The 21,494-nt window shown below is 36.8% G+C and overlaps 1 protein-coding gene across 1 annotated transcript in view; it reads left to right on the top strand.

Annotated features, from left to right (window-relative positions):
• Positions 1–21,494, top strand: part of SNX13 (sorting nexin 13) — a 163,995-nt gene that overhangs the window by 15,744 nt on the left and 126,757 nt on the right. Inside the window, exon 2 of the mRNA XM_011973960.1 lies at positions 10,498–10,515. Within this exon, the coding sequence (XP_011829350.1) occupies positions 10,498–10,515 (18 nt within the window). The remainder of the gene's footprint in view (positions 1–10,497; positions 10,516–21,494) is intronic.

Below are 21,494 nucleotides of genomic sequence, written 5' to 3'. Positions count from 1 at the left end.
GATTACAGGGGTGAGCTACTGCACCCGGCTGGTTTTGCCTATTTTGAACATGTTATATGAGTGGCATTGTACAACATGTGGGCCTTTGTGACTGGCTTATTTCACTTAGCATGTTTTTAAGATTCATCCACGTTGTATCATGTAATAGGACTTCAAATTTATTTTTATTGCTAAGTAACATTCCATTGTATGGATATACTACATTTTGCTTATCCTTTCATCAGTTGCTGGACATATGGGTTATTTCTGCTTTTTGGTCACTACAAATAATGCTGCTGTGAACATTTGTGGAAATATGTTTTCATTTCTTTTGAGTCTATACCTAGGAATGGAATTGCTGGGTTGTACAGTAATTCTTTAACCTTTTGAGAAACTGCAAACTGTTTTTCAAAGTGCCTGCACTATTTTACATTTCTGCCAGGAATGTAGGAAGGTTTTGTTTTCTCCATATCCTCCAGAACACTTGATTACAGTCATCCTGGTGAGTGCAAATAGCATCTCATAGTAGTTTCTGTTTGCATCTCTCTATTGCCTCTAGAGAGCACCTTTTGATGCGTTTATGTTCATATTTCATTTGTATATCTTCTTTGGAGAATCTATTCAAGTCTTGTGCCCATTTTTAAATTGTGTTATTCATGTTTCTTACTCAGTTTTAAGAATTCTTTGTATATTCCGAGTAGAAGTCTATTAATCAGGTACATGATTTGCAAATATTTTCTCCCATTTGTGGGACAGCTTTTGATTTTCTTGATGGTATCATTTAAGCACAGAATTTTCTAATTTTCATATAGTCCAATTTATGTTTACTTTGTTGCTTTTGGTGTCAAAAGGTAATTATTTAAATTCTATAATGCATTAAAAAGTTAGCTTCATTAGTGGTGTCAAATATCATATATACAAGATAAATAGATAAAAGAAGAGCTGAAGTTAAACCATTATAGTTTTCCCCAAATTGAGTTTTGAATAAATGTATTTTTCGTGAATTCTATCATATCTAGATGGTGTATATATTCATAGAATATTTTATTGAGGATTTGAGGGCAGTAGGGGCTTGAGTTTACATTGTAGCAGTGCTGAATAATTAACAACCACTGTACTTTGTAGTGGAAACTAAGACCCCAGTAACTTTAAATTCTGCAGTGTCCTCTTCCACTGCCCTGTTGTGAGTATTCTTCCTGTTTAGTCACAACTCCTAGAAGAAGAGGACTCTCAAAAGTAGAAACTAGTATTTGCAACTCTGTTCTCCCTGCATATGGGATCTGTTTTCTTCTCCTTGCTTTATAATCTCGTGGATTATTGGGGTGCTTTCTCTTATTTTTTCTCCCAGCACATTCTCTCTGGGTTTTAGCTTTGGAGATCCCTACTGGGCTGACCCGTTCTTTTAGTAGCACTCAGGTCTAGGAATTATAGCTCAAATCATGGTATTCTTGAGGATCATCTGTTTTTGGTCAGCTGCATCTTTACAGAGTCACTTGGCAGCAGTCTGTTTGCCCTCATTGCTACCACCTTCATAATGTTACACCTTTTCTCATTGAGGGGTTTTAAAAGTTTTATTTGTCATTTAAATAATTAAACTTTGACAGTATATAAATATATATTCATTTTCTTTTTAAAACTTTCTATATGCAAGTCTGTTTTAAAGATCCTGTGTATGCTAAGTTATTTTTCCTGATTATTACCACAATTTGGACCAACTTTCTTGTTTTGCTTTCTCAAACAGGATATTTCATGTTTTTTTCATGTGGTAGAGTACAAGTTTTGGGACAGCCTTACGACTTTTGCATGGTAGAAATAACTGTTAGGAGTAATGTCTTCACTTAAATATTTTAAATGAGTGTTAACTGAATGTAAATGAGTTAACCATATGGTGTGTTCTTTGTAGGAAAGTGGTATGTGCTATCTAAAAATAAAATATTATTTGCAATGCCGTTTTTGTTTATAATATTACATGCTACTTGAAAAGTAAACCAGTGTGAAAGTGTATTAAGTAAAAAAGTTAAAATATTGTTTACTGTTTTCATTTTAAAAACAGTCTGCATATCTACTTTCATACCTTTCCCTGAGTAAGCACACATGAGATAATTTTTCATTACATTTTAAGAAATTGCTCTTAAAGGTAGTGTTTTGCATTATCTTTTTCTGCCTTGATAATTTTCTTTTTATGTTTTTTTTTCCCCCAGTAGTTTTTGTTTATTGCTATACTTCGTATTCTAATCTTCTCCCTTTCTTTCTGCTCTGAAGATAGTAGTTACCCAGTAAATTGACTGGATACTGAAACCAAGGTCAAGCTGAACCTAAATGTTCTGATGCCAACTAATGATCAGAAAGGAAAATAAACTGGTGAAGATGTTCACTGGAGAAAAAAAATCTTGATTTAGAAAACATTAGTTTAGATGATTAATCAGAACTTCTACTCTATTTTTGTTTTACTTAGTCAACACATACTTACTGGGAGCCTACTCTGGCAGATGTTGTTATATTTGGCATCAGACAAACAACACTGAACAAAGCATACACAGTTTCTGCCCTCATGAGACTTACAATATGTGGTATATACATGAGGGCAGTGGGAGCTTGGGTTTACATGTAGCAGTGCTGAATAATTAACAACCGCTGTGCTTTGTAGTAGAAACTAAGACCCCACTAACTTTAAATTCTGCAGTGTCCTCTTCCACTGCCCTGTTGTGAGTATTCTCCCTGATTAGCCAAACTAAAAGAGGACTCCTTCAAAAGTGGAAATGAGTGTTTGTAACCCTGCACTCCCTGCCTGTGTGACCTATTTACTCCATTAGTAGACAGGCAGTTCCAACATAATGTGATAATTGAGGATATTTGCTAGAGAATGGTTGAAATGGTGAACCGTGGAGTCCAATATAGATAGGAAAGTGACTACAGAAGTGAGTTATGTAAATGAGGGTGTGTGGTCTTGTAGTGTTTGAAGTGAAGTTGTAGTGAATGTTGGTGGAGGTGAAATGCTTATGATATTAAAAGTAGCATGTTTGATGGATTATCCACATGTATGTTAAAATAACTGAAGGTTATTCAGCATTCCTGATAGAGAGGAATGTTTGTAAATTATTAGTAGTACATACATCAGTGGTTCTCACAAGTAACTGCATATTGCAGTCATCTGGGGAAGTTCACAAACTGACAATGCCCTTATCTCAGCTTTCCTGAACTTTGAAAATTTTGATGAATGGCTCACAGCCTAGCTATTTTGATTTAATTTGTATGTGGCGTAAGCTGGGTAGTGGGATTTTAAAATCCCCCTACTCCCCCAGGTAATGCTAATGAGCAGGAATTATACAGGAACAATGGGGGTTTTTACAGGAAATGGGCTGGGAGTTATGGTTGGGATCATGACCCTGCATCCTGAAGTTGGGTACATGATTAATGAAAGAATAAGCAGCCTTTGTTTGAGAGAGCTGCAGGAGAAGCAGCTTTTACTTGAAGCAAAAATAGTGAAGTTGTCGGTGATATAGAAGTGTTTGTTTTGACTTTGGAACAGAGTGATCCTAGAGGGAAACTTTAGGAGGGATGGAATCAGTGGGGAATTGTATAAGGGAGGAAAAAGCAAGAACAGTACAGTGGTCAAGAGTGTAGGAGAGAATTGATAACTGAATGTATTTATCTCTCTGTGATGAACAAGGATAATAAGGCTTAGTGGGTTCATTATTAGTCTAGAGAATGCATCCGGCAGTCCTGTAGTGGACAGTAATTGGGAATTGGGTAAACAGTTCTTAGGAGTCAGTCCAGATCTTGGTAAATTGAATTTTATAGAAAGTCCTATCCTTGTATCCTCTTTGGTAAGGGGTTTGTATTGATTGTGCAAGATCTAAGGAGAGCCCCAGAGTTTGGGTCTGTTGTCCCACAGGCTCCTGGATAGTGGTTGGAGGCTGTTCTAACACTGGCAGGGGGAGGCTGTGAAGTCTTAAGGATTGATGAAGTCTTAAGATTTGCTCTTCTCACTCCACTGTGCTGCTTGGCTGAGTACATTCTGCTGTACCAAATGATGGCAAAGCCTTTACTATTTGTTTATACTTCATATTTTTCAAGAACACTTTAAATTGTCCAGTTCTAGATTCATGAGCAACTATTTATAGGTTTCACTTTTTCAACATACAAGAAATGGTATAGACTTAGAGTGAAAAAGGGCCTTACATATTATGTAGGCAAACTCCTCTTATTTATGCATTAGAATTTTTACGCATAGAGAATCAAAATGAAATTCACAAAGAAATCTCTTACATAAAGTATAAACTGTATATGGGACTGGAAATTTATAATTGCTGCACTGATTCAAAGTTTTTGTAAGAATAAATGGGTTAACTGCAACTCATTTTATTAATTTGACATGTAACTTGATTTCTGTATTTTTCACTGTTAAACTTTGAAATATAAGAACATCAGACATCACCACCCACAGATCGCTTCAAATTTATTTTTCTTTTACAATTAAAGAAAGCTTTTAAAAGTATAGTGTATGTGTAGGCTTTAAGAGCTACTCTAGTTATGCAAGAGAACTATGAAATTGCTTTTGAATGAAGAGTTCATTCAAACATTCTCAAAAATACTCAAATATATTTTTGGTCAGAATAAGGTAAGTAGTAAAATGATAAATTTGGTAACAGCTTGTTGTAGAAATAAGAAAATTGTATGCTAAGTGAAAACAAGACTTTCACATAATTATAGTATATCATGTTAACTAGTAATTAAAACCCATGTGCTTTTACTAAGCGAAATATACATCATGATTAAAGCTTTTATACTTTTAAACATTAGTCTATTTTGCGTATAGTTGTCTTATTTCACCTGTGTTTGAATTGTGAAATGCAAGGTAACTTTTTGAGGCTATGACACCAGATAGATGAAGCCTGTTTTGAGTCATGGGGATTTAGGCCACATCAAAAGGACACTTTTTTTTTTTCTTTTTAAAATTTTATTCTTTACTCATTCATTAATTTAAGGAATTTATTTAGAGATGGGGGTCTTACACTTTTGCCTAGGCAGGCTTTGAACTCCTGGCCTCAAGTGATCCTACTGCCTTGGCCTCCCAAAGTGCTGGGATTACAGGTGTGAGCCACCCTGTCCAGCCCAAAAGGATACTTTTAGTAACTGAGTGACATACATTTTTGTAATGTATATTTTGTATTCATGGTTTTAGATGTTTCAGATGTACAAGATGAAAACTGAAGAGCAATTACGTTAAATGATGCTTGTTTCACTTTCCTCCTTCTGAATTGCTTTCATTGACTTATCTGATGTTTAGGTGGATATGAATAGTATCAATTGTTCTAAAACTCAGGGGTATTTGTTATACAACTCTGCACATTAGATCAATTGTCATCTGGGGGTACGTTTCTAAGTTTTGTTTTACAGATACAGTTTCAGACTATTTGTAGGAATGCTATTAAGATTTTTCTTTGGCTATGGTAGGTGACATCATTTGGCTGAGAATTTCTAACCACAGTTATTTCTACTGAACTGTATGGTATGAAATTCTGGTAACTCAGGTCAACACTAGTTACGTTGGAATGTATTCGAAGCTGCTTTCTGAGGAGAATTTTGGCTTTTCTTACTTGACTTTGCTGTAGTCTGTCACCTTATAAAAGGGTGGTGGGAACACTAGTTAGGTTATTTAGTATTTATGGCTCTTCTGATTTTTATATGTGTATGGACCAACTATTTTTGTTTTTCAAATTATTTTAAGTTCAGGGGATAAATATGCAGGTTTGTTACATGGGTATATTGCGCATTGCTGAGGTTTGGACTTCCATTGACTCCATCAATCAAATAGTGAACATAGTACTAAATAAGTAGTTTTTCAACCCTTGGCCCCCTCCATTCTTCCTCTCTTTGCAGTGGCCAGTGTCTTTTGGTCCCATCTTCGTGTCTGTGTACCCAGTGTTTAGCTCCTACTTTTAAGTGAGAATGTGGTATTTAGTTTTCTGTTTTTGTGTTAATTTTGCTTAGGATAATGGCTTCCACCTGTATCCATGTTGCTGCAAAGGACATGATTTTATTCTCTTTTGTGGCTGCGTGGTATATGTACCACATTTTCTTTATCCAGTCCACCATTGATGGGTACCTAGGTTAATTCCATGTCCTTGCTATTGTGAATAGTACTGTGATAAACATATGAGTGCAGATTACCTTTTGGTAGATTCATTTTCTTTTGGGTAAATACCCAGTAATGGGATTGTGGGGTCTAATGGTAATTCCAATTTTAGTTCTTTAAGAAATCTCTAAACTGCTTTCTACAGGGACTGAACTAATTTACATTCCTTCCAAACAGTGTATTAACATTTCCTTTTCTTTATAACCTCACGAACATCTGTAATTTTTTGACTTTTTAATAATAGTCATTTTGACTGACGTGAGATGATACCTCATTTTGGTTTTTATTTGCTTTTCTCTAATGATTAGTCATGAGCATTTAAAAAAGTATGTTGGCCGCTTGTATGTCTTTTGAGAAGTGGCTGTTCATATCTTTTGCCCATTTAAAAATTTTTTTTTCTTGTCGATTCATCTTAAGTTCCTTACAGATTCTGGATATTATTCCTTTGTCAGATTTATAGTTTGCAAATGTTTTCTCCCATTCAGTAGGTTGTCTGTTTACTCTGTTGATAGTTTCTTTTGCTGTGCAGAAGGTCTTTAGTTTAATTATGTCTCAGTTGTCAATTTTTGGTATTGTTGCATTTGCTTTTGAGGACTTATAAATTCTTTGCCTAAGCCAGTGTTCAGAAGCGTATTTCGTAGGTTTTCTTCTAGGGTTTTTACAGTTTTAGGTCTTTAATTCATTTTGAGTTAGTTTTTATACATGGTGAGAGGTAGTCCAGTTTCATTCTTTTGTATGTGGTTAGCCAGTTTTCCCAGCACTGTTTATTGAATGGTCCTTTCCCCATTGTTTATTTTTGTCGACCTTGTTGAAGATCAGTTGGTTGTAGGTGTATGGCTTTATTTCTGGGTTCTCTATTCTGTTCTATTGGTCTGTGTGTCTGTTTTTATACCAGTACCATGGTGTTTTGATTATTGTAGCCTTGTATAGTTTTAAGTCAGGTAATGTGATGCCTGTTTTCTTTTGCTTAGGATTGCTTTGGCTATTCAGGCTCTTTTTTAGTTCAAATGAATTTTAGAATAGTTTTCTTCTAACTCTGTGAAAAGTGATGTTAATGCTTTGGTAGGAATTGCACTGAATCTGTAGATTGCTTTGGGCAGTATGGACATTTTAACAGTATTGATTATTCTATTCCATGACCATGGATTTTTTTTTCCTGTTTTTGTCTTCTCTAACTTATTTCTGCTGTGTTTTATAGTTCTCTTTGTAGAGATCTTTCACTTCATTGATTAGTTGTATTCCTAGGTATTTTATTCTTTTTATTGCTATTGCAAATGGGATTGGGTTCTTGATTTGGTTTTTGGCCTGACTGTTCCCTTATTGGTCTATAGAAATAATATTGATTTTTGTACATTGATTTTTGTATCCTGAAACTTTGCTGAAGTTGTTTATCAGGTCTAGGAGTCTTTTGGCAGAATCTTTAGAGTTTTCTAGGTATAAAATCATATTGTCAGTGAAGGGAAATAATTTGACTTCTTTTTCTGTTTGAATGCTTTTTATTTGTTTTCCTTGCCTGATTGCTCTAAGACTTCTAGTACTATGTTAAATAGGAGTGGCAAGAGTGGACATCCTTGTTTTGCTCCAGTTCTTAGTTCTTAGGGGGAATGCTTCCAGCTTTTGCCCATTTAGTATGATGTTGACTGTGGGTGTATCATAGATGGCTCTTATTATTTTAAGGTATGATCCTTTGATGCCTAGTTTGTGAGGGTTTTTATCTTGAAGGAATGTTGGATTTTACTGAATGCTTTTTCTGAATCTATTGAGGTAATCATATATGGTTTTTGTTTTTAATGCTGTTTATATGGTGAATCACATTTATTGATTTGCATATGTTGAACCATCCTTGCATGCCAAGAATAAAGCCCACTTGTTGGAGGTGAATTTTCTTTTTCATATATTGTTGGCTTCAGTTTGCTGGTATTTTGTTGAGGATTTTTGCATCTGTGTTCATAAGGGATATTGGCCTATAATTTTCCTTTTTTATTGTGGCTTTGCCAGAAATTGGTATCAGGATGATTCTGGTTTTGTAGAATGAGTTAGAGAGGAATCCCCCCTCCTAGATTTTTTGAGAATAGTTTCGGTAGGATTGATACTATTCTTTGTATATCTGGTAGAATTTGGCTGTGAATCCATCTGGTCCAGGGTGTTTTTTTGGTTGATACATTCTTCTTTTATTGCTGATTCAATTTTGGAACTTTGTTATTGATCTGTTCAGGGTTTCCATTTTTTCCTAGTTGAATTTTGGGAGTTTGTGAATTTCCGGGAATATATCCATTTCCTCTAGATTTTCTTGTTTGTTTGCATACAGATGTTTATAGTAGTCTGAGAATCTTTTGTATTTCTCTTGGGTTGCTTGTAATGTCACCTTTGTCATGTCTGATTGTGGTTATTTGTGAATCTTTCTTTTTTTTGCTTAGCTAGCTAATGGTCTGTCAGTCTTATTTATCCTTTCAAATAACCAACTTTTCATTTTGTCGATCCTTTGTATGCTTTTTGGCTTTCAATTTCATTTGAGTTTTGCTGTGATTTTGGTTATTTGCTTTCTTCTACTAGCTTATGAGCTTATTCTTCTGCTAGCTTTTGGGGTTTGTTTTTGTTTTTCTAGTTCTCTTAGGTGCGAGATGAGGTTGTTAATTGGACGTCTCTCTAGCTCCTTGGTGTAGACGTTTAGTGCTATAAACTTTCCTCTTAACACTGTGTTTGTCGCAACCCAGAGGTTTTGCTCTGTTTTCACTTTTTAACAAATGATTTTGTTCTCTGTCATAATTTCCTTGTTTACCCAAAAGTCATTCAGGAGCAGGATGTTTAGTTTCCATGTATTTTTTGTGGTTTTGAGAATCATCTTGGTATTAATTTCTATTTTTATTCCACAGTAGTCTGAGAAGATACATGGTATGATTTCAGTTGTTTTGAATTTGTTGAGACTTGCTTTGTGACAGAGCAATGTGTACAGTCTTAGAGTATGTTCTGTGTGCAGATAAGAAGAATGTATACTCTGCAGTCATTGGGTTAAGTGACCTGTAGATGTCTCTTAGGTCCAATTGGTCAAGTGTCAAATTAACTTAAGGATTTTTTGGTTAGTTTTCTGCCTTATGGATCTATCTTATGTTGTCAGTTGGATGTTGAAGTCCCTATTGTGTGACTAAGTCTTGTTTTAGGTGTAGTAGTTGTAAGGTTAGCTGAAAGAAAGGATGAGAGAGAGAGAGAAAAAAAAGAAAGAGAGAGAGAGAGGAAGGCGGAGAGAGACACCTCCAAGGTCAGGTGAGTAAGTTCCTTACCCTGTCGGGCTGCTCCACCACAGTCAGAGGAGGCAGCCCTGAGCTTACAAAATGAGGGGTTTGTATGGGGGAGAGAGATCCTGGGGTGGTTTGTCGGTTAACTTTACCACATATCATCTCCTGATGGGCTTACAATATAGGAATTTACAAGAGAGTGTAACTTAGGTTTGTCCATGTTTCTCGTGACCTCCCCAGTGCTGCCTAGGGGGCTGTAATCAGGGTTTTGCTCACAAGTCTGTTGACCTTGCTGTGGGGCCTTTAAGATAAGGGTTCAGGAATGCAGTTGCAGAGTATTCAGGGTAAGGGTTAACTGCATAGAGGGGTGGGGGTCCTGGAGCAGCTTGTCCTAATAGTAGTAATTTTACAAATGTGGGTGCTCCAGTGTTGGGTGTGTGTATATTTAGGACAGTTACATCTTCCTGTTTGTGAACCTTTAGTCATTATATAATGCTCTTCTTTGTCCTTTTTTAGTGTTTTGGTTTAAAGTTTGTTTTATTTGATACAATCAAATAGCAATCCCTGCTCTTTTTTGTTTTCCATTTGTGTGATAGACTTTCTTTAACCATTTACTTTGAGCCTATGGGTGTCATTACATGTGAGATGAGTCTCTTAAAGGTAGTAAGAGAATGGGTCTGTGTTTACCCAGTTGCCACTCTGTGTCTTTTAAGTGGAGTGTTTATTCCATTTACATTCAAGGGTAATACTGATATGTGAGGTTTTGTTCCTGCCTAGTGTTGTTAGCTAGTTGGCTTTGTAATCTTGATTGTTAGTTGTGGCAGCAAGTATTGTTATTTTGCTTTCATGTTTAGAACCTCCTTAAGCTTCTCCTGTAGGGCCAGTCTCATGGTGGCAAATTTCTTTAGTGACTGTCTGGGAAAGACTTTATTTCTCGTTCACTTAGAAGCTTAATTTGGTGGGATATGACATTTTCTTTAAGAATGCTTAAAATAGGCCCCCAGTCTCTTCTGGCTTGTAAAATTTGTGCTGAGAAGTTTGCTATTAGTCTGATGGGTTTGCCTGTATAGGTAATATGTCTCTTTTCTCTAGCTGCCTTTAAGATTTTTTCATTTTTGGATAGTCTGCTTACTGTGTGTCTTGCAGATTATCATCTTGTATAGTGTCTTGCAGGATTTCTCTGGATTTTTTTGTATTTGTATGTTGACCTCTGTAGACAGATTGGGGAAATTTTCCTGAATTATTTTCTCAAATGTGTTTTCCAAGTTGCTTACTTTCATCTTTTTCAAGAATGCCAGTAAGCCATAGGTTTGGTTGCATTACATAATCCTATATTTCTCGAAGGCTTTTTTTTCCCCCTGTTTTCTTAAATTCTTTTGTCTTTTGTCTGGGTGGATTTGAAGGATCGGTCTTTGAACTTTGAAACTCTTTCTTCTGCTTGGTCTAGTCTATTCCTAAGGCTTCCAACTGCATTTTGAAATTTTTCAATTCCAGAAGTTCTGTTTGGTTCTTTCTTATTACACCTATGTCATCTTTTGAATTGGATTGTTTTTCTGGCTTCTTTGTGTTGGATTTCATCTTTCTCTTGGATCTCATTGAGTTTCTTTGCTCCCTCTATATTCTGAATTTTATACTGTCATTTCAGATATTTCATTCTGGTTAGGATCCATTGCTAGGGAGCTAGTGTGATCCTTTGGATGTGACAAAACACTGTGGCTTTTGTGTTGTCAGAGTTCTTGTGCTGGTTCCTTCTCATCTGAGGGAGCCGATGCTGCTGCTTTTTTTTTGTTGTTGTTGTTAATTTGCTTTCATTTGGCTGGGACTTTTTTATTTTTAAATTCTATTTTCCCTTGAGGGTATGACTGATGTATGTTGCATGGATCAGTTGGCTTTGTTTCTGGGTGCTTTCAGAGGGCCAAGGCCCTGTATGGGTTCCTTGGTTGCAGATAAATTCATATGGTGGTTTTGTCAGGTATTGTTTATTGTAGCAACATATTTTTGTTTGGTGGTATGATTCAGGCTGCAGTCCAGTAGGTGGTACTTAAGATTAAGAGTTGGCAGGTAGGCTCTTAAGTCTGCGCATGCTCACTGTTACCAGAGGTGGAGGCGGTGGAGAAGCATGAAAAGTGCCCCACCTTTGGTGAGGGTGAAGTTTCTGGAGAAGTCTAAGAAATGGCCTCTTTCAGCCCCTGTTCCCTGGACCCCAATGGGAAGAGCCACTGCTGTCTCTGCAACAGTGTACTGGGGAGTAGGTAGGGGTTAAGAGATTCCCCCTCTCCAAGTTCATTCCCGGATTTTGGTGGTCCCTCCTTTTGTGGCTGGCACCACACTTGTGTTTCCTTTGACCCAAGGTGGGTTTTGGTGGGGTGCTTTCCCTTCTTCCTCAGGGGCATTCCATGCCAAGGGTTAGATCTCCATGGGAGTGGAGTCTGCCTCCCTCCCGCTCCTCAGAACTAGTGGGACACTCTCCCTGAACTGTCCACGAAAGTGGACTGGGGTGCGCAGCAATGACACAAGTAGACCAGTTTTAGGTTGCAGAGCTGTTCCTGGCTGCGAGTCTTGCATCCTCGGAGACACCTCAGCTTCACAAGTCTCTTCCTGCTCCAGTCCTGTGATGGGGAAGTCTAATACCAGTGCTTGCTGCTTGGGTGCTTTCCACACTCGCCACTCAATTCTGGCTGTGAGAGTCCTTTCCCCACTCCAGGGCAAGTGCTCCAGTCTCTGGCCTGAGACTAAAATGCCTGCAATGGCCGCTGCTGCTAGGTAGCCAAACAGTGACTTACTTTGTATGAGCCCAGATTAAAAATGGCATCCTCTGGCCGGGTGTGGTAGCTGAAGCCTGTAATCCCAGCACTTTGGGAGTTCAAAGCAGGTAGATGACTTGAGGTTAGAAGTTCAAGACCAGCCTGGCCAACATGGTGTAAACCCTGTCTCTATTAGAAATACTGAAATTAGCTGAGTGTGGTGGTGGGCACCTGTAATCCCTGCTACTCAGGAGGCTGAGGCAGGAGAATCACTTGAACCTGGGAGGCAGGAGGTTGCAGTGAGTTGAGATCATGCCACAGCACTCCAACCTGGGCAACAGAGAGACTCCTTTCCCAAAAAAGGCATTTTCCTCTTATTCCCGTGCCTGGGAAAATGCCTGCAGCTTTTCCTGGTGTCTTTTCCTGTTTCAATCTCTCAGCCTTTTCCCAATTTAGTGTCAGTGTTTGGGGGAAACAGGGTGCTCTTCCGTGGCCTGGGTTGCATAGATCCCTAGTGGAAAACGTAAGTCACAGAGTGATACTGCCTGTCCCTTTCATGTACTGGAGCTTCACTTACTTTTGTCAGCCAAATGCTGTCCCTTGAGCTGCCTTCCCACCTTCTCCTTCCTGGGTTCTGGGGTGTTCTTTGCATTCTGGTGAATCCTGTTTTCTTTCTTGAATTAAAGCTCTCAGAGTTGATCTTTATGTACTGTTTTGCTAATTCCAAGTGGCTGAGGCACATTGAAAACCTCTAATCCACTATCTTGGGAAAAAAATCTGCCTGAATTGACTCTAATTGCAAATATAGAATGCCAACATTTAGTGACCTCAGACTATATGATACTCTTGAGTATCTCTCAAAGCCTGAAAGAACTGATACTGGGGAAAATGCCCAAGACTTATTTAGTCTAGCCTTTTTTTGTAGATTCTCTCTCTCTTTTTAAAAAAATCTACTTATTTACTTTTGATTCTCTGATTTCTATCCTTAGGTATAGTTTGACCGCTAAAAGATAATAATCTAAACAATATATTGTACTCCCTGCAGCATTGCCTTCGTTACATTATCTTTTAATACTTACATCCATTTTTAAGCAAAGTCATTATGGGAAGCAATTATGTTAAACTTTTTTTTTTTTTTTTTTAGACAGAGTCTCGCTCTGTTGCCCTGACTGGAATGCAGTGGCGTGATCTTGGCTCACTGCAACCTCTGCTTCCTGGTTCAAGCAATTCTCCTGCCTTAGCCTCCAGAGCAGCTGGGACTATGGACATACACCACCATGCCTGACTAATTTTTGTATTTTTGGTAGAGACAGGGTTTCACCATGTTGGCCAGGCTGGTCTTGAACTCCTGACCTCAAGTGATCTGCCTGCCTTAGTCTCCCAAAGTGCTGGGATTATAGGCATGAGCCACTGTGCCCGGCAATTATGTTTAGCTTTCTAATGACTTTCCTGAAAAACTGTTGCTGAGAACGTTAACTAGTACTTCACACTTTGTCTTTCAGATACATTCCTATATGATACAATTCTTTATAAATTCAGTGCTACAGATACAGTTAATGAGAGGGACTTTGGATATCATCTGTTTTCAACTGTTTTGCAGATGAAGAAACCATGGCTGAGGTCAGCGATAAGTAGCTAGCCTAGAACCTGGTCTAGAAATCGTGTCTTCTAACAACAGGCCCAGTTTTGTTTTGTTTTGTTTTGTTTTGTTTTCTTTTTTAACTTTTTGGAAGTTGAGTTAGCATTGACATAATGTAAAATTAGCCATTTAAAAATGAGTGATTCATTGGTATTGAGTACATTCACCATGGTATGCAACCACCACCTCTAATTAGTGTCAGAATATTTTTATCACCCTAAAAAGAAGACTGTATGCATTAAGCCATTTTCCTCTTCCCCCCAGCCTGTGGCAATCACCAGTCTGAATTCTGTCACTATGGATTTACGTATTCTGGATATTTTACATAAATGAAATCATACAAACTGTGGCCTTTGTTTCTGGCTTCTTTCATTTAACATAAATTTTTTAAGCTCATTCACATTATAGCATGTACTAGCATGTTATTCCTTTTCATGGCTGAATTATAGGTAGATACCACACTTTGTTCATTCACTGATAAACATTTGGGGCATTTCTTCCTTTTGGCTATTGTAATTAGTGCTGCTATGAACATGTATGTACATGTTTCTGTTTGAGTACCTGTTTTTAATCATTTGGGGTATGTACGTACGTATGGTATTGCTGGGTCATATCATAATTCTGTGTTTAATTTTTTGAGAAATTGCCTATTGTTTTACACAGTGGCAGCACCATTGTACATACCTCCAGTGTGTTTTTATGTCCCCTGTCCTCCATCATGCTGAGATCATGCTGAGTTGAAAACAGAAAGCCAAAAATTAGTCATTTTGTTTGTGGTATGAACTCTGGGTACATCTTTTGAAACAGATTTTTCAGCCAGTTTTGTCTGTCATTTTTCCAGTGGTTTGTTGAATTGTATTTTGTTTTGTTCCTTTCATTCAAACTGAGGTGAATTTCTTTTCCCTTTTTATGTTTATGTTCCTAGAACCTACGGGATTTTGGAGGTCTAATTAAATATCAGTCTATTTATTGCACAAAATAAAAGGAAAATAATCAAAAAGAAATAGCAACACTGAAATAGTCTTGGATACTTTGAAGGAGTTATGTTAGGTTTTAATTGACGTAAGTACAGGTCAAATCTCTTTGTCTTCTACCTTTGCTCTAGGAGTCAGTTTGTAGGGCTCGGTTTTGAGTCTCCTTAAATTTGAGGCCATTGTATTGCTATGACATATTTACTAAAACAATTTCTTGTATTATATTTGATCAGTGGATTTGTAGAAAACTTAAATGGTTTAAGATAGGTTAAATACTATTCAAATCTGTCTTCTTTTTCAACTTCTATTTTAAGTTCAGGGGTACATGTGCAGGATGTGCAGGTTTGTTACATAGGTAAGCGTGTGCCATGGTGGTTTGCTGCACAGATCATCACATCACCTGGGTATTAAGCCCAGCAACCATTAGCTATTCTTCCTGATGCTCTCCCTTCTCCCATCCACACCTGCCAGACAGGTGCCAGTATGTATTTTTTATCTCTGTGTGTCCGTATGTTCTCATCATTCAGCTTCTACTTACAAGGGAGAACATGCAGTGTTCAGTTTTTTTGTTCCTGCATTAGTTTGCTGAGAATAATGGCTTCCAGCTCCATCCATGGTCCTACAAAGGATGTGACCTTGTTACTCTCTTGTTCCTTTTTATGGCTGCATAGTATTCCACAGTGTATATGTACCACATTTTCTTTATCCAGTCTATTATTGATGGGCTTTTGGGTTGAATCCATACTTTTGCTACTGTGAATAGTGTTGCAGTGAACATACATGTGCATGTATCTTTATAATAGAATGATTTCTATTCCTTTGGATATATACCCAGTAATGGGATTGCTGGGTCAAGTGGTATTTCAGCCTCTAGTCTTTGAGGAATTGCCACACTGTCTTCCACATGGTTGAACTAATTTACAGTCCCACCAACAGTGTAAAGCGTTCCTTTTTCTCCACAACCTCGCTAGCATCTGTTGTTTCTTGACATTTTAATAATCGGCATTCTGACTGGCGTGAGATGGTATCTCACTTTTTTTTTTTTGATTAGCATTTCTCTAATGATTAGTGATGTTGAGCTTTTCTTCATCTGTTTCTTTCGCGAAGTGTCTCTTTATGTCTTTTGTTTGTTTAAGGGCTTTCTTTTAACACACAGAACATTGTTCCTTGCTTCAGTGCCTACTCATGTTATGGTCTCTTTATCAGTTATTCTGTTCTTCACCTGGCTATATCCTTATAATTCTTGGAGACTAATCTTAGGTGTCACTTTTTCCAAGATGCTTCCTCTGACTGAACCCCCCTCCACCCTTTCTAGCTGAGTCAGATGATGTGTTCCTTCCTAATGTCTTGTAATAACTGAAGCATGTCATTTTACTTACTGTATTTTTTGTAATTATATGTGTGTTGTCTCCTACAAAACTGTGAGCTTTTTGAGTTCAGGAAAACTGTGCTTTAATTACCTTTGAAATTGCAGAACCTTACTATCCTAGGCACATGATAGACTTCAGTGAATGTTTAGTGAATGAATGAAAGAAGCTTCTAGTTTAGAAGAGGTAAATATGCACGAATAACTACTGTAGAATTGTAAATTTTGCAGTGGAAGCAGAGAATACAAGGAAAAACATATTTGGTAAGAGTGTGAAATGTTTATGAGGGAAGGTTTGCTTCATGGAAGATAACAATTTCAGCTGGTTCTTGAGGGGAACTTGCTAGAATTTTTTGCTAGGAAGTAAAAGTAATCGATCCTAGAGAACAGAAGCAAGAGAGCAAGTCATGCCCATGGAGAAGCCAGGTATTTTAGAATCTTTTTCAAAGGTCCTTTTGGCAGCAAGGAGGATGGAGTACAGGGAGAAGCAGGAATGATATAGTCATGCAGCTAAAATGAAGGTTTTGTGTCAAGCTTTGACTGTGAGGGAGGGAGGGTTTCAAAAGATACTTAAGATATAAAATGGGCAGTCAGGCCCTGATAGTTTAATTGGCTGAAAAATTCCAAGAGGGTAATCCAAGGCAACTCTAGAATTTCTCTTCTCAGTAATTGGGTAGGTATTGATGCCTCCTTTTAAAAAAGTAAAGGAATACAGGAAACATTTGGGATCTTCAGAGAATTTAATTTTGGACATGATAAGTTTATGATCTTTATGACAAATTGAGGTAGAAGTGTTCAGTATGTAGTTAAATATAAGTTTCTGAAACTCAGGAGATATTTCTGAGCTGGAGGCACAGTTTTGGAAGTCAAGTACATATGGGTAGTTATAAGTAGTGGACTAGAAAACTCAAGGATTGCATATCTAGTAAGACTATAAGAAGGTAAAAACAGAACCCTAGGAATTGCAAGCTTTCTTCTACTTAAAGGTGATCAAGGGCATACTTGCAAAGTAGTAGTAATTTTTCTTGGTCCCTTTTATTTCCTGTATGCTTTCCCAACTTTAATCAAAAAAGCAATAAAATTATGTTACTATATCATGTCTTGGACTTAGCATCAGATAAACCTTATAGCAAGTGTGGGGCTGTGGCAGTACTAAAACATTCATGGCTCATTTTCAGGGGATATGTTGCTGCCAACTCAGGTTTATCTAGTTATTGCCTTGCAGGTGTACAATTTCACTGATTCCTGATTCCATGTATTTCCGTTTTTCAACAAAAGCCAGAAATCCTGATTTTTACAGACTTTTAAATGCTTACTCAGAATTTTAAAAAATGCTGTGTTGGTCGGATAAAACATCGTCAGTTTCTGATACCTTTCTTAATCCTTATATTCTTTGTAACAAAGAGCAACTAGTATCACCTTCTGAGGTATTGAAATGTACTTGTTTCTGTTGCATACTAGGATGAGAGAAAAAACTTGACTGGAAGCTACAGAAAATTATAGTGGAAAAGGAGACAGACTGAATCCCTGGGCCTAGGAGATTTAGAGATTGAGTGAGTATTAGAGGATATAAGTCAGATGGGTTGAGACCCATCTGTAGTGACTGCACTGGCAGTGAATCAATCATTGCCACTTTTGGCTCCTTATTTGCTGAGGTCTTGTTGTTTCTGGGACTTGAAACTGGAATGGTTGTTAGGGAGGATTTTTTCTATTATTTTGTCCGGCATATTTTAGTACAAAATTATAAACACAATACAAAAAATACTTAGTGTTTTGCCCCAAGAACATAACCAATATGAATGGAAATGTTTCTGTCAGCCTGTGTCTTTCAAAATCTGAACAGCTGATATACCAGATGAACTCACAGAATGATTGTTAGGGCTGGCTCTCTTATATTTATTTATTTATTTTTGTTGAATCAGTTTAAAGAATTTTTACAGGAAGTCTCCTATTTATTCTATAGAAAAATCAAGGAGATTGTTGGAACTGACCTTTGGCTCTTTTATTGGTTGACCCTGTGGAAAGAAAGAGTCATAATTCCTTGAGTGTGTGTGTTCACTTTTAGGAACAGATTTCCCTGGAAATAAATTCTACTTGTATAACAATTAGATCTCACAGTTAAAAAATTATAATTAAAAAATGTGTCACAAGATATTATAATTTGATCATTGATTCTTGATCTAACCACCTTTTAGCCATATCAGATTATGAGAGGAAGTTATGGAGTAGGCCTCCTGAGTAAAGGAGGTGTGATTTTTTTTTTCTCTTTGAGGTGGGAGTATAGTTGGAACTAAATAAAGTACATGTGAATTTACCATATCAACTAAAATTTTGATCAAATGATTTTTTAAAATTGTGTGGTTCTTATTTTATATATGTTTATAGTTTCCCTTAAGGTTTTCTGTACCAGAGTTGTTGATCTATTATTTCCTTATACTAATGTTAGGGATGATAAAAGCTATGAGATGAATCTAAGCAGTTAATTTTAATATCATGTGGAAATAGTTTTTTCTATGTTTTATTAAATGTCGAATGAATTGTGACTTTTACATTTTTTTCTCTTTCGTTTGTTCTTTTGGGCACTGATAAGTCTAACCATGTATCAGCTTATTATAATTCATGGCTAGTGCCATCTGGCTGTCATTCTCTTTTGTAAAATCATCTTGTACTTGTGATTATATGTGGTTTTAAAATTACTTTTTGGAAACTCTTGAATAGTGCATTTATCCTGCACAAATTAGTATTTGTAGAATAAGAATCATATTCTTTATTATCATTTATAAATGAAATATTTATATATATTTAGACATGCCAGGGCAAGGTAAAGTGGTACATGCTGGTAGTCCCAGCTACTCAGGAGGCTGAGGTGGGAGGATCCTATGAGTCTAGGAGTTGGAGGCTGCATTAAGCTGTGATGGCACCACTGCATTCCAGTCTGAAAGAGAGTGAGAGACTCCATCTTTTTAAACAAACAAAATCTGTACAAGTGTAAATAGCCTTGAGCATTGGGCTTAGGTTCACTAAACAAATGTTATTTTATGTTCTCCTTTTGAATCAAGAGTTTTAAAGAGTACTTTCCCTGTTGGTACACTGTTGAGCAGCCTCAACATTTGTGAATATTTGTTCACTTCAAGTTTTTGTTTTTGGAAATTACCAAAACTTTAGCATATAAAGTTAGTAACTGGTTTTGGGTAGTACCATTTTGGTGGAAAGAATTGGGTAATCATAAATAAAAGAGATTGATTTTTATTGTTCACCTGCAAAACTGCCTTTTGAAGACAATTTAAAAGGAGTTCCAAAAATATTTAAGCTCTAAAGGCATTATGTTTTCTGTATTCCCCAAACACTTTGTGAATCTCTTTATTGTGGCATTTACTACACTTATGTTATCATTACATGTATATTTTACCTTTTTAGCTTCTGAGCATATTAGTGGCAGAAACTGCCTCATTCATCTTTGTATCATTAAGGCCTAACACATACCCACCTAGTAACAATAGAATCAATGTGAAGCCTCCAAAATAATTGGTTTGGAGGACAGTAGTTTTTATGTTAAATGTATGCATACCCACACATAAAATAGAATATTAAGGCTCATTACTTAGTTTTATATTTAAAGCAATTTTTTTCTTAATCATATAGCCATGCATATGTTGCTCCACCATAAACTAATCACAGGAGTATACAGCATTGTATCTGAAGCCATCAGGTGAGACTGAGGAGGAACACTTTAAGGTCCTTTGCCTTTTCACTGTCCTTTCCCCCTTCCCTTGGTCTCCCCTTTTCTCTCCTTTTTCTGTTCCTTCCCTCATTTCACTTGTCTAGTTAGTAATTTTCATACTTAATGAGCAGCTTCTGTGTACTTGGCCTTGGTTACATTATTATTTGATGTTAAATGGGACAAGGTTCCACATCAGGAGCGTGTTCTATTGAAATTACCTGGAGAAGAATGTTCAACTTATTGTAGATAGAATAAGGTGGGAGGAAAACAGTCTGTACTTGTTGTAAGACCACTCTTCTTATGGCTACTTATTTTTATTGTGGAACTATATATATAATTATTATGACTCAAGTTGGCACTGAAGTAGTATCAACTGTAAGATTCTTAGCCCAGTCTGTTTGGCAGCCCTAAGCTGTATAATGTATTTAAATATAAGTCGGAGAGTGGTTGACCCATTCTAGTGAGATTCATCTCACATAGAAGTTCCTTTCTATGGTAGTTCTGACAGCCTGTTCTAAGATAGCTGGTATAAAAGAGCTGATCTAAAACAGCATTTTCCACTTAACCCCCACTCTCCGCATGAACCAGGATAATCTACACCTGAATTAGCTGAATTAAGCACTGATAACCTAGGCCGAAATTAAGCACTGAATTAGTTGTGTGATTGTGAAGAGTTACTGAAACAGTCTGCTACTAGACTTGAGAGATGATATCACAACTCAGCCACTTCATGGTGCTGATGGGTATTCTGGATCAAAGAGAGGGTTAGTGATTTTGCAAAGGTTATACAGAAAGTTAGTGGCAATCTGGAATCCGTGATTTCTGACTCTTAAGTACTGTATTATGCTGCCTTTCCTATCATAAATATCTTTTTAGGATCAAGTGAGATAAATGTCAGTGTGCCTTGATAGGTAGAAAATATCACAAGATAAATTATTTCTACGTCCTTTCTATGGTCAGGATGCATATGTAATTTTTTGCATTGCCATTTCTTAATTTTCAGAATCGTGGAAGTTGAGGTCATTTTTTATGTCTTTTTGTGTCCTTGAGTTCAGACCAATACAGATAGATTATCTAAGCATGCTAATAAGTAGACACACTTTGAAACTCAAATTTTTTCTGTTATTTATTTAGAAGATACATGGATAAATTGATTTTCAGACCAGGAATTTATTATATTCACTTATTGCAGGTAGTTTTCTGACTACTTTCTTGGGAGGCATATTAAGCTGATTAATATTTAAATAAAAGCATTTATTTATTATATTAGCATTTTTTTCTTACTGTGACTTTTAAAAATTAATTAATTAATATTTTATTATACTTTAAGTTCTAGGGTACATGTGCACCACGGCAGGTTTGTTACATATGTATACATGTGCCATGTTGGTGTGCTGCACCCATTAACTTGTCATTTACATTAGGTATATCTCCTAATGCTATTTCTCCCCACTCCTCCCACTTACTTAGCCCTATCTATTTGGCAGCCCTAAGCCATATAATGTATTTAAATATACCAGGTGAACTTCACTGGTGTATGATGTTCCCCTTCCTCTGTCCACGTGTTCTCATTGTTCATTTCCCACCTATGAGTGAGAACATGCAGTGTTTGGTTTTCTGGTCTTGTGATAGTTTGCTGAGAATGATGGTTTCTAGCTGCATCCATGTCCCTACAAAGGACATGAACTCATCCTTTTTA

This window comes from Mandrillus leucophaeus, unplaced genomic scaffold, assembly GCF_000951045.1.
Source record: "Mandrillus leucophaeus isolate KB7577 unplaced genomic scaffold, Mleu.le_1.0 Scaffold140, whole genome shotgun sequence".
Lineage (NCBI taxonomy): Eukaryota > Metazoa > Chordata > Mammalia > Primates > Cercopithecidae > Mandrillus > Mandrillus leucophaeus.
This window is presented reverse-complemented; position numbering and strand designations above follow the sequence as displayed.